General features: G+C 52.9%; 3 protein-coding genes across 3 annotated transcripts in view; 2 read left to right on the top strand and 1 right to left on the bottom strand.

Annotated features, from left to right (window-relative positions):
• Positions 1 to 2169, bottom strand: part of LOC144670195 (pecanex-like protein 3) — a 62968-nt gene extending 60799 nt beyond the window's left edge. The window contains exon 1 of the mRNA XM_078532680.1: positions 2005 to 2169. Within this exon, the coding sequence (XP_078388806.1) occupies positions 2005 to 2157 (153 nt within the window). The 5' untranslated portion in view covers positions 2158 to 2169. The remainder of the gene's footprint in view (positions 1 to 2004) is intronic.
• Positions 1 to 13207, top strand: part of LOC144670193 (putative RNA-binding protein EIF1AD) — a 333511-nt gene that overhangs the window by 44946 nt on the left and 275358 nt on the right. The gene's annotated exons all lie outside the window — the stretch shown is intronic.
• The window catches only part of LOC144670470 (mitogen-activated protein kinase kinase kinase 11-like), a 45380-nt gene continuing 42739 nt past the window's right edge, over positions 10567 to 13207 (top strand). The window contains exon 1 of the mRNA XM_078532966.1: positions 10567 to 11331. Within this exon, the coding sequence (XP_078389092.1) occupies positions 10587 to 11331 (745 nt within the window). The 5' untranslated portion in view covers positions 10567 to 10586. The remainder of the gene's footprint in view (positions 11332 to 13207) is intronic.

Consider the following 13207-nt stretch of genomic DNA (forward strand, 5'->3'; position numbering starts at 1 on the left):
TGGCGCTGGTGGTGTCAGTCTTAATTATGGACTCGAGTCTCTGGAGTGGGGCTCAAACCCACAACCTTTCGACTCAGAAGGAAGAGTGCCACCCACAGCCACCGCTGCCAAACTAGAAATCGTGACCTCAATCAGGCCAGTTCAGAGTGCCAACATAGGTGTGATGGGTTGAGTGGCCTCTTCCTGTGTTGCCTGGGCCTGGAGAGCTCAGAAGGGGGGAAAATTTGTGCAATGCTCATAGCGAGGCAACTGAAAGCCAAGCACGGGCGGATTGGGCCAAATGGCCTCTTTCAGTTTAGTAACTTCAAGCTACTTGTTCCTGTGGATGCCCCTGACCAGATAGGCGCGGGACCCCTACTAAGTGGGAACGGAGGCCTCCAAAACTGGGGGGAGGGTCTCCTGAAACCAGGGTGGGTGGGAATATTTGAGATGTCTAAGGTACAGACTCAATTCTCAATTGGAGAGCACTCAAACCATCATAACATTTAGGGAGGGAAAGCTGTGCTACAACAGAAGAGATGCGAGCCGCTCCTGAAAACAGGGACACCGAGTCCTCCATCGGTGAGCAAGGGGTGCGGTTCTGAACCACAAGACTCTCCAGAAAGGACCGTGAAACTAAATAAATCTCCACGTCTTAAACCTAACAGCTAGCCTAGCAGGACTGCGGTGGACAATTGCAGAAAGGCACAAGGGAGGACCACAGGCACATTGGAACTGCCTCAAGGCATGGGGAGAAAACACCCAAAAAGGTCCATTTGACAGCACGATTATCAATGACTAAATACTCATGATGCCTGATTCTTCGTGACACCAAAATAAGGCCGAGAACCTCCCCCCCCCCTGCAGAAAAGGGGCTAAAGGGATTTCCGCCCCTTGCCAAGATGTGGTGGTGAAGTTATCTCCCACCCCACCAAAAGGAGTCAAGTACAGAAATAAGGGCTTAAAATGGGGGCATCAAGCCCTCCCCAAATGTTGGGGGTGGGAAGGTTCACAGAGGCCCCATTAAACATGGGTGGGTCACAGAGGAATTATTCTCAAATGTGGGGGCAGATAGAGTGTATATATGGGGGAGGGGATGGTATGTAGATCCTCCAATCTTGGGGAGGGGGAGGGGGTGAAGACTCCCCCCCCCCACCCCAGCTATGGGCGGGTGGGATCAAGACCCCCAGCTAGGGACGGGTGGGATCAAGACCCCCAGCTAGGGACGGGTGGGATCAAGACCCCCAGCTATGGGCGGGTGGGATCAAGACCCCCAGCTAGGGACAGGTGGGATCAAGACCCCCAGCTAGGGACGGGTGGGATCAAGACCCCCAGCTATGGGTGGGAGGGATCAAGACCCCCAGCTATGGGTGGGAGGGATCAAGACCCCCAGCTATGGGTGGGAAGGATCAAGACCCTCAGCTATGGGCGGGAGGGATCAAGACCCCCAACTATGGGCGGGTGGGATCAAGACCCCCAGCTATGGGCGGATGGGATCAAGACCCCCAGCTATGGGCGGATGGGATCAAGACCCCCCAGCCATGGGCGGGTGGGATCAACACCCCCAGCCATGGGCGGGAGGGATCAAGACCCCCCCAGCCATGGGTGGGAGGGATCAAGACCCCCAGCTATGGGTGGGAGGGATCAAGACCCCCAGCTATTGGTGGGATCAGGACCCCCAGCCATGGGCGGGAGGGATCAAGACCCCCCCAGCTATGGGCGGGAGGGATCAAGACCCCCCCCAGCCATGGGCGGGAGGGATCAAGACCCCCCCAGCTATGGGTGGGAGGGATCAAGACCCCCCCCAGCCATGGGCGGGAGGGATCAAGACCCCCCCCAGCCATGGGCGGGAGGGATCAAGACCCCCCCAGCTATGGGTGGGAGGGATCAAGACCCCCAGCTATGGGTGGGATCAGGACCCCCAGCCATGGGCGGGAGGGATCAGGACCCCCAGCCATGGGAGAAGGGTGAAGTTTAGCCTTGTAGCCCCCCGCCCGCCTGATCCTGCAGGCCCGGCCCACTCACCATGAAGAGCAAGAAGGGGAAGCAGAGCAGAAAGAGCCAGACGTAGAGGTGGAAGCAGTTGGAGAACTTGCTCTGGTGCGGGTCGAAGTACCAGCCGCCAGTCAGCGAGGCCCACACTCCCTGGCGGAAGATCTGCAGCACCTGCGATCCCATCCTCGGGCCTCTTCCCCCCCTGTAACCCCCCCCTCCCCACCCCACCCCCCGGGCTATACCGTCGGGGCGGCTCAGTCACCGCTCCGCCGCCGCCGCCGCGGCCTCACCAACTCCAGGCCCCCATCTTCCTGACCCCTCCCCCACCCGCCCCCTTCCCTCACCGACCGGAAGCCCCCGCCCATCTCCCCCTCCCATTAGCCCGCGCCCTCGCCCACCTCGATGCCAATTGGCCGCTTGCGACGTCCGTCTTCCCCAGCCCTCCCTTCCTATTGACCCGCAGCAAACTTCCCTCACCGGCCGGAGGTTCACGCACACCTCCCACTCCATTGGTCCGTTCTCCAAACGGCGGGGCGGGGCCTCGACGTCCATTGGGTCTATCCCGCGTCCGTCTCCACCGCTCTCCTTTCCTATTGGATGCCGTTAGCATTCCCTCACAGACCGGGATCGCCAGCTTTATCCCCTCCCATTTGCCAATTCCCCAAACGTGAGGGCGGGCCGTTGAAACCCATTGGCTCTCCACCACGTCCGTCTCTCAGTCCTCCCTTTCTATTGGTCCGTCACCGCGCCCATCATCTGTTCGGCCCACCGTCAGTTAACGCAAGAGTCCTGCCCTTCGATTAAAATTACGCATGCTAAAGGATTTTTTTTAAATTGAGGTATACCGCAGAAAGGTACGGATTTGTATCGTCAACTCCGAGCTGCCTTTTTTTTTCTAATTGTAAGTCGAAAGTTAGAGTCCGCGCTCCCAAGACCCGCCTCTCCGGCCGTTTGATTGGCTCGCCTCTCTGGGCGATGTCCGGCGGTAGATTGGTTAGGATGGCTGTTGGTCATGGGATCGGCTTTCTAATTGGTTCAGCGGGCCATCACACAGACAGAAGGGGCGGAAGGCCCTCTATGGGCGGGACAGAAACACCACCCCGTATCCTCGGCTTCCCGTGAGGGCCGAGGCTCTAACTACTCTTTAAAATCCCATTCCGCCAGCGGACCAAAAGCGTCACATCCATTGTCAGTTGGGTGATTATACCCACTTTTTTTGAAAAGTGGGCGGGACTTACCACGGTGAGCACCAAACGATTGGGTGGTGCCTATGCCAATCATTCTGCTCTCCATTTCTATTGGTCTATAGGTCTGCCAATCAATTGCATCTCGTGTTGTCAAGACACCGGGGGCGGGAACGAAGGTCTGTTTAATCGAAGCCGAGCGAATCGCTTCTTAAAGCGGGTCGAACTTGGATTTACATGAGGTGGGGACCACTGGTGACTGGGACCTTGCCTGCTCTCACATTATTATAGTAACTGTGTCGCCAACAATCGCAAATACCGAAATTTTAACTCCCTTAACTTCAAATTTGGGACCACTGAACCTTACCGAGAGACCATTTGGCCTGTTGTGACTGTGCCAGACAGAGATTTTTTACCACCACCGTTCCTGAAGGACTCTCACTGGGAAAGAGTTCAATCCCCTGTCCCCCAATAACTTGCTTAAGTGTCTTCATTTTGTGTTGAAGCCCAAACTGCAAGTGTTGGTAGGCTGTGGAAGGAATCACATGGTGAGAGATTGGGGAGCACTGAGATGCAGAGGGATCTGGGTGTTAGTATGCAGGCACAGCGAGTAATTAGCAAAGTTAATAGAATATTATTGTTTATTGCGAGGGGAATTGAATACAAAAGCAGAGAGGTTGTGCTTCAGTTCTACAGGGCATTGGTGAGACCACATTTGGAGTACTGTGTACAGTATTGGTCTCCTTATTTAAGGAAGGATATAAATGCATTGGAAGCAGTTCAGAGAAGGTTTACTAGACTAATACCTGGAATTGGCGGGTTGACTTCTGAGGAAAGGTTGGACAGGCTAGGCTTGTATCCGCTGGAGTTTAGAAGAGTAAGAGGCAACTTGATTGCATCATATAAGATCTTAAGGGATCTTGACAGGGTGAATGTGGAGAGGATGTTTCCTCTTGTGGGAGAACGTAGAACTAGGGGGTCACTGTTTAAAAATAAGGGGTCGCCCATTTAGGACATAAATGAGGATAATGTTTTTCTCTCAGAGGGTCATGAGTCTTTGGATATCCCTTCCTTAAAAGGCGGTGGATGCAGAGACTTTGAATACTTTTAGGCAGAGGTAGATAGATTCTTGATACGCAAGGGGGTGAAAGGTTATTGGGGGTAGGTGGGAATGTGGCGTTGAGGCTGCAATCAGATCAGCCATGATCTTATTGAATGGCAGAGCAGGCTCGAGGGGCCGAGTGGCCTACTCCTAATTCCTATGTTCGTACAGTCAAGCATTATCCTGTCCACACGTTTGAATCTTCCTCATTGAGCATCAGTACTTAGCACCCAGGGGCAGGAAACCTTGTTTTATCCCTTGCTAACCTGGGGACCTTTGCTCTCTTGACTCGGTAGTCCCTGGTCAAATAAGAGCTGTGAGGTACAGAGCGGGTTGATGAGGGTAATGTGGTTTAACTCTTTTGAGTTAACCAAGTAAACTAAATTAACAAAATTAGGGACAAAGTAAAAAGCAGCCCCTTAAAGGGAAACTGCAAAAACAAAGACAAAATTTAAAGGAAACTTGCAAACATTAAACCAAAATGTGACTAACATGGTCAATAAAACACCCCAGATCCCACTGAGCACGGGGTAATGTCGTGTACGTTAGGCTTTCAGTAAAGTGCCACATAATAGCCTGCTAGTGAAGTTGAAGCTCATGGAATAAAAGGGACAGTGGCAGCATTGAGACAAAGTTGGCTGAGTGACAGGCCATGGTGAGCAGTTGTTTTTGGGACTGGAGGAAGGTATAGAGTGGGGTTCCCCAGGAGTAGGTGTTAGGATCACTGCTTCTCTCGATAATCCATATAGATGTACAGTTTCAAAATTTGCAGATGACATAAAACTGTGAACTGCGAGTAGCACACGGGCTGGTGGAAATAGGTGGACAAGGGACAGATGAAATTTAATTTCGAGAAGTATGAAGTGTGGTAGGAAGAGGAGAGACAAATAAAGGGCATAATTCTAAAGCGGGTGCAGACACAGAGAGAGAGAGAGAGAGAGCTGGGGGTGGTTAAAAAGACATACGGGATCCTGGGTTTTATAAATAGGGGCATAGAGTACAAAATCAAGGAAGTTATGAGCTTTTATCAACACTTGCTTGGCCTCGACTGGAGTATTGTGTGCAACTCTGGTGAACGCACTTTAGGAAGGATGTGAAGGCGTGAGAGAGGGTGCAGAAAAGATTCACAAGAATGGCCCCAGGGAAGAGGGGACTTCAGTCACGTGGATAGATTGGAGAAGCTGGGACTGTTCTCCTTGAAGAGGAGAAGGTTGAGAGGAATTAAAACGCTGATGGTGACCACAAAACCATTGCCGATTGTTGTAAAGATCCATCTGGTTCACTAATGTCCCTTTAGGGAAGGAAATCTGCTGTCCTTACCTGGTCTGGCCTACATGTGACTCCAGACCCACAGCAATGTGGTTGACTCTTAAATGCCCTCTGACAAGGGCAATTAGGGATGGGCAACAAATGCTGGCCTGGCCAGCGACGCCCACACCCCATGAACGAATGTATAATAAAAAAAAATTTGATCAAGGCGTTCGAAATCACGAGGGGTCTGGACAGAGTAGATAGGGAGAAACTGTTCCCACTGGTGGAAGGTCCGAGATCCAGAGGGACACCGATGTGAGGTGATTGGCAAAAGAACCAGAGGCGAAATGAGGAAAAATCCTTTGTTCGGATCTGGAACGCACGGCCTGAGAGTGTGGTGAAGGCCGATTCAATCGCGGCTTTCGAAAGGGAATTGAATAAGCTCCTGAGGGGGGAAAGAGGGCGGGGGAGAGGGGGGGGGGTACAAGATGAGTTAGTCTTGCAGAGAGCCAGCACAGTCACAACGGGCTGAATGGCCTCCTGTGCTGTAACCATTCAACGATTCTACTTAAAAAAGGAACATAAAATGCAAAAGCACAAACTAGGAATTGGATCTGCAGTCCTGCGTTTAACAGCCAAGGACAAAGAGTTTATACATTCATCCCGGGATTGGCAATCCACATATATATATTTTTTTTAAGATAAATTAGTTTTTTTTTTCCAGAAGGTGTGGGGCGGGTTATTTATTTCACAATATCTACAGAGCAAACGTCACATCTGCAGATTATATCCTCGACCTTGTGAAATGTTGTAACTTGAGTCTGCTGACTCAGAGGTTGGCCATTATTAGTATTTGCTGTCAGGAAGTGGTCTCCCTGTTATTGCCCATCCTTCGTTTCCCTGGGAAGCTGGGCCTCGTTCTGTCTAATGCAGCAGAGCGGCCATTTCCAGAGGGCAGTTTGCTGTCAAACTGGAGTCACATTCAGGCCCTGACCTTGTAAGGGAGGCACGACCGCAAACCCCTTGACCGGGGGGGGGGGGGGGGGCTTAAGGGGGGGGTTCGAAGAGTAGGCGTAGAGAAGATGTCTTCACCTGAGGGGGGAGACCAGAACTAGGAGGGGTGGGGTGTGGGGGGAGGGGCATCAATATAAGATGGTCACTAATGATTCCAATCAGGAATTCGGGAGAAACTTCTTTACCCAGAGAGTGAGGAGAATGTAGGAATATGGACCTTAGGAGCAGCAGGAGGCCATTCAGCCAGCTCCGCCATTCTATAAGATCACGGCTGCTCCAGTTGTGGCCTCAACTCCACTTTGCCGACTGCCCTCCCATAACCCTCGACTCCCTCGCCTATCAAAAATCTGTCTAACTCAGCCTGGAGTATATTCAGTGACCCCGGCCTCCACTGCTCTCCGGGGGAGAGAATTCCACAGGCTAACATCCCTCTGAGGGAAGAAATTCCTCCTCACCTCCGTCTTAAACGGTAGGCCTCTTATTCTCAAACTGTGTCCCCTGGTTCTAATCTCTCCCACAAGTGGAAACATCCTCCCGGTATCCACTCTATTAAATCCCCTCCATGTGGATCTCGTTACCACAGGGGGTGGTCGAGGTGAATCGTAGAGATGCATTTAAAGCGGGGGGCGGGGTGAAGTTGGATAAACACATGAGGGAGAAAGGAATAGAAGGATATGGCGATGGGGGTGAGATGAGGGGAGGGTGGGAGGAGGTTCGAGTAGGGCAGAAACACCAGCGCAGACCTGATCAAATCGCTTTATGTTCTCAAAGACCAAACAACACCCTCTGTCGGAGAGAGATTTAAGAGTTGAATTTGACCCAGTTGCTGCTGATTTAAAACAGCGTGTCTAAACATGAGCTGGAACCTCCTGCGACAGACTGTTACATAGGTGGCAATTGCCACACTCTGGGCTAAGTTATAACCAGCCCCGGAGATAGCTAGTTAGGCATTCCCTTCAGCAACGGTCTCCTAGTGAATTACAGCCCTCGAGCTGGTCCCCTATAAACTAGCCAGGGGTTTCATGAGTATATTTTTGGAAGGGTGGTGGTTTGGGGTGTGGCTGTGGGTGCTGTAGTTTACCCGATAGACTTTCTTTAAAGGAGCAACGTCTTCCCCGGGGAAGTGGCAGGGAAGATGAACTGTCCAGAGCGAGGTTGGGAGGAATGTGAGAGAGGCTGGCATTGCTTGTGATGCCCTCCATGATCGAATAGCTGGCCTGCACACACTGCTGCTGCTGGCAAAATGGGGCAGAATTGCTGAAATCAATACCCAAGAAGATAAAGGGATTCTTAAAAGTTTTAATCCTGGGCTGGAATCGTCTCCAGGCGGCATCTGGGATTCAGTGGATGCTGCCCTCGCCCACTGAGCCAGCGGGTTGTGGGATCAGGCCTCACTCCAGAGGCTTGAGCACAAAATCCAGCTGAACACAGGGAACGCTGTGCCGTCGGAGAGTCGGCGCCGAGGGAGCGCCGCATTGTGGGAAAGTCAGTACTGAGGGACCTCCGCACTGTCGGAGGGTCAGTGCTGAGGGAGTGCCGCACTGTCGGAGGTGCTGTCTTTCAGGATGAGACATTAAACCGAGGTCCCGTCTGCCCTCTCAGGTGGGTGTAAAAGATCCCACGGCCACTATTGGAAGAAGAGCAGGGGGGAGTTCTCCCCGGTGTCCTGGGGCCAATATTTATCCCTCAACCAACATCACCGAAAACAGTTGATCTGAGTCATTCTCACATCGCTGTTTGAGCCAGACTTCCCATACCTTGGCAGCCACCTCTCTGAAAAGGCCACCATAGACGAGGAAACCAACACTGGATCAGCTGTAGCGGCTCAGCCTTCTACAAGCCTGGACACTGTGTCCGGATGGCCTCTTCCCCACCAGCTCCTGTTTTCTCCGCTCTCAAATGGCCAGCGTTTCCAGTGGGGGTGAGGATGAAGAAAAGGCTTCACAGACGCTCTGGCTCTCCTTGAAGCGCGGTGAGATTGACATCAACGACTGAGGGGAGGATCTCGCTACCGATCGTTCAAAACCGGCTGCCACTCACCCACCGAGCTGCAGATCCTGCACTGCGGGCCCTCACCCCCACCCCCAACCCCCAGCCCCCAACCCCAACCCCCACCTCACGGGACGTCCTGCCCCCCCACGTACCCAAAGACCCTGCCGGCCCCGTCCGGTCACGAGAAGACCCACGGCACTGACTCGCCACCCTGAGTGCCGACCTCTCCCCTTGAACCGCAGGGACGACGGTGTGCGTGGGAGCTTGCTGTGCGCAAATTGGCTGCCTTACGTTTCTTACGTTGCAGCAGCGGTGGTCGCACTTCACTGGCTGTAAAAAAAAAGGGGAGGGGGGCGCTCTGGGACGTCCCCCACCACCCCACCACCACGTCACGGGCGGCGCTATACAAATGCATCTTCTGCAATGTCCTTCAAGAATCCCACCGACCACCAGGAGGCGGCAGACTTACCCCAGCAAGCTGAAAGCGCAGTTGAGGGACACTTCTAAAAAAAAAGTAAGAATAATAACTTTTTGAGCCTCTTCTTTTGAAAGATTTTGCAATTTGTCCTGCAGTCCAGCGCTGACGGCCATAACTGCAGCGCTGGTTGGCTCTGGCAGGGTTTTAAGCAGGACAAAGAGGGCTCTTTCTGAAGGTTTCAATCTGAGGACCGAAATTGCCGCGCTCTATCAAGCCCTTCCTGTCTCTCTCTCTCTCTCTCTCTATGCACACAGGGAGAGAGAAGAGAGAGAGAGAGAAAAGTCACAAGAGAGAGAGAAAAAGTGAAACCACACCCTGATGTGATGGATTGGGTTAAAGTGCAGATCCCCAGACAGAGAGGCTAATGGCGGAGAGATCACAGTCCAAGTTGATACTCCCATAAGTGAAACTTGAGGAGTTTGGCTGGCTGGCTGGGGGAGAAGCAGGAGAAACTTCACAGCAGAAACCGAGGCGTCACTTACAAGAGAAACTGAGCCGAAACTTTAACGTGCGGAAATAAAAACTTACTCGCGGCTTTACAAGAGAGAGAGAGAAATTTTGACAGAGGAAGCTGAAACTTTTACAAGAGGGATCCAATTGAAACTTAACAGGATGCATCGAGGTGAAATTTAAACAAGAGGGATCCAGTCGAAATTTACAAGGGGAATTGAGCTGAAATGTAACAAGGGGAATCCAGTCGAAAATTCCAAGAGGAATTGGGGTGAAATTTAACAAGAGGAATCCAGTCGAAATTTACAAGAGGAATTGGGGTGAAATTTAACAAGAGGAATCCAGTCGAAATTTACAAGAGGAATTGGGGTGAAATTTAACAAGAGGAATCCAGTCGAAATTTACAAGAGGAATTGGGGTGAAATTTAACAAGAGGAATCCAGTCGAAATTTACAAGAGGAATTGGGGTGAAATTGAACAAGAGGAATCCAGTCGAAATTTACAAGAGGAATTGGGGTGAAATTTAACAGGAGGAATCCCATCGAAATTTACAAGAGGTTGCGTGAGAAACCGGCACCCGGAGAGTAAACAGGCGCAGAAATAAAAAAAAGTACAACCGAGAAATCAAACTTTTTCCAAACAAAACTACCCCCCACCCTTTTTTTCAAACTCCCCTCCCCCAGAAAGGAAACTTTCTGGTTTGTCCTGTTGCTGCTTGGTGAGTGTCCTACACTGGAGTTTCTCTGAATTATTCATAGTTTAACTTTGGTGAGTTTTAATTTTGCGGGAAAATTTGAAAGGAGAGACAGACAGAGCGAGAGGACCAGACCCCCCGAAAGAAGTCCACCTTCCTCCTCCTCCCCCACTGAATGACTGGTTGGATTATAATTTGGTGCCCGCGAATCCTGGAGGAGCTTAATGGATTTGCAAGGCTTCGCCTGCAGCCCATAGTGGGGCTGAGGGAGAGAGGGAGATTCCAAGAGGGGCAAACCAGGAATTAACAATCCGCCTTGGCTCGCCTGTCAGAGGTTCCCAGGACCCGGGGGAAAGAAGGCTCTGACAGTGATGGTGCTACCCAGGTAAGACCAGAAGGAATTCCCCCCCTACCCCCTACCCCCACCCCCCCCATCCACCCATCACCATGGTGGAGCCTCACTGGAAGAATCTTTTTAGCAGGACTTCCCTGAGCTCTTGGAGCTCAGCCAAGCCTCACGGGCCGGAGGGGGCCTACACCAACCCCATCTGGACGGCCCTGTTTGACTATGAGGCCCACTGCAAGGACGAGTTGACACTGCGCAAGGGCGACCTGGTGGAGGTGCTGTCCAGGGACTCGGCCATCTCGGGCGACGAGGGCTGGTGGGCAGGCAAGCTCCACAACAAGGTGGGCATCTTCCCCTCCAACTACGTCTCCCTCAAGCCGCCGGCCGGCTACGCCAAGCTGCCGGCGGGGCGGGCGGAGGAGCTGGCATCACCGGCGGAGGTGGCCTTCCAAGAGCTGACCCTGCAGGAGGTGATCGGGGTGGGGGGCTTCGGCAAGGTCTACCGGGGCACCTGGAAGGGGCAGCTGGTGGCGGTGAAGGCGGCCCGGCAGGACCCCGACGAGGACATCAGCGCCACGGCGCAGAACGTCAAGCAGGAGGCCCGGCTCTTCGCCATGCTGGGCCACCCCAACATCATCGCCCTGCTGGGGGTGTGCCTGCAGGAGCCCAACCTCTGCCTCATCATCGAGTACGCCTCCGGGGGCCCCCTGAACCGGGCGCTGGCCGGACGCCGGATCCCACCCCACGTGCTGGTCAACTGGGCTGTGCAGATCGGCAAGGGGATGCAGTACCTCCACGACGGCGCCATCGTACCCGTCATCCACCGCGACCTCAAGTCCAACAACGGTAAGAGCCTCAGGAACCTTCCTGCCCTCCTTAACTGCTCGGTTAAAAAAAAACCCCTCTGGTGCACCTGTCAGCGGCTGGGCAACCCCAGCCAGGGAAGTAATGTCAAGGGCCTCGGAGAGGGTGCGGTCGGTGGGTGGGTGGGTGGGGGGGGGGTGGTGGGATTTACCAGAACAGTCGCGAGGATGAGACACGTCAGCCATGGAGGGATTGGAGAAGGTGGGATTGTTATCCCCAGAGCAGAGAGAGAGAGTCGAGCGGAGATTGAATTGAGACGTTCAAAGTCAGGGAGAGCGCGTGGACAAAACTGTTTCCAGTGGCAGGAGGGTCGGTAACCAGAGAGGGGACAGGTTGGTAAAAAGAACCAGAGGGGGAGATGGGGAGAACTTTTTCTCTTTTGACGCAGCGAGCTGTTGTGATCTGGAAGCAGATTCAACAGGAACTTTCAAATGGGGAATTGGAGAAATACTTCAACAGACAAAAGATGCAGGACTAATGGGGAAGGAGGTAGACTTAACGAGATAGATCTTCCAAAGGGGCCAGCACAGGCAGGTTGACCGAGTGGCCTCCCCCTGTGCAGTTGGAGCCAGTGACTTGTTTGGGAAGTGGTTGGATGTGAGATGCGTCTAGGACTGAGTCAACAGGGGGCTCTCTCAGTAGATACTTCAACCATTTTGCCAACTGTTGTTGACCAGCAGCGTATGGGACAGAGGACCAAAGTTCACCAGGAGTACAGGGTCTGTCCCTATCACTGCTGGTGCTTAGGAAGTGGGGGGATTTATACTGTCCTTTAGCTTTGCCAGAAACATACACGTAGAATATAGGGTGAGAATGGAACTAGATGCCTCCCACACTTGGAAAGTAGCCCAGTAAACATTGCACAAGTAGCACCTGTGCCCACCAGTACTGGACCCCAGTGTTATACAGTGACAGACCCGTCCCCACCAGTACTGTACCCCAGTGTTATACAGTGACAGACCCATCCCCACCAGTACTGGACCCCAGTGTTATACAGTGACAGACCTGTCCCCACCAGTACCCGTACCCCAGTGTTATACAGTGACAGACCCGTCCCCACCAGTACTGTACCCCAGTGTTATACAGTGACAGACCCGTCCCCACCAGTACTGTACCTCAGTGTTATACAGTGACAGACCCGTCCCCACCAGTACTGTACCCCAGTGTTATACAGTGACAGATCCGTCCCCACCAGTACTGTACCTCAGTGTTATACAGTGACAGATCCGTCCCCACCAGTACTGTACCCCAGTGTTATACAGTGACAGATCCGTCCCCACCAGTACTGTACCCCAGTGTTATACAGTGACAGATCCGTCCCCACCAGTACTGTACCCCAGTGTTATACAGTGACAGACCTGTCCCCACCAGTACTGTACCCCAGTGTTATACAGTGACAGACCTGTCCCCACCAGCACTGTACCCCAGTGTTATACAGTGACAGACCCGTCCCCACCAGTACTGTACCCCAGTGTTATACAGTGACAGACCCGTCCCCACCAGTACTGTACCCCAGTGTTATACAGTGACAGACCTGTCCCCACCAGTACTGTACCCCAGTGTTATACAGTGACAGACCTGTCCCCACCAGTACTGTACCCCAGTGTTATACAGTGACAGAGCTGTCCCCACCAGTACTGTACCCCAGTGTTATACAGTGACAGACCTGTCCCCACCAGTACTGTACCCCAGTGTTATACAGTGACAGACCTGTCCCCACCAGTACTGTACCCCAGTGTTATACAGTGACAGACCTGTCCCCACCAGTACTGTACCCCAGTGTTATACAGTGACAGACCCGTCCCCACCAGTACTGTACCCCAGTGTTATACAGTGACAGACCTGTCCCCACCAGTAC

Source organism: Cetorhinus maximus, chromosome 31 (assembly GCF_964194155.1).
Source record: "Cetorhinus maximus chromosome 31, sCetMax3.hap1.1, whole genome shotgun sequence".
Classification (NCBI taxonomy): domain Eukaryota; kingdom Metazoa; phylum Chordata; class Chondrichthyes; order Lamniformes; family Cetorhinidae; genus Cetorhinus; species Cetorhinus maximus.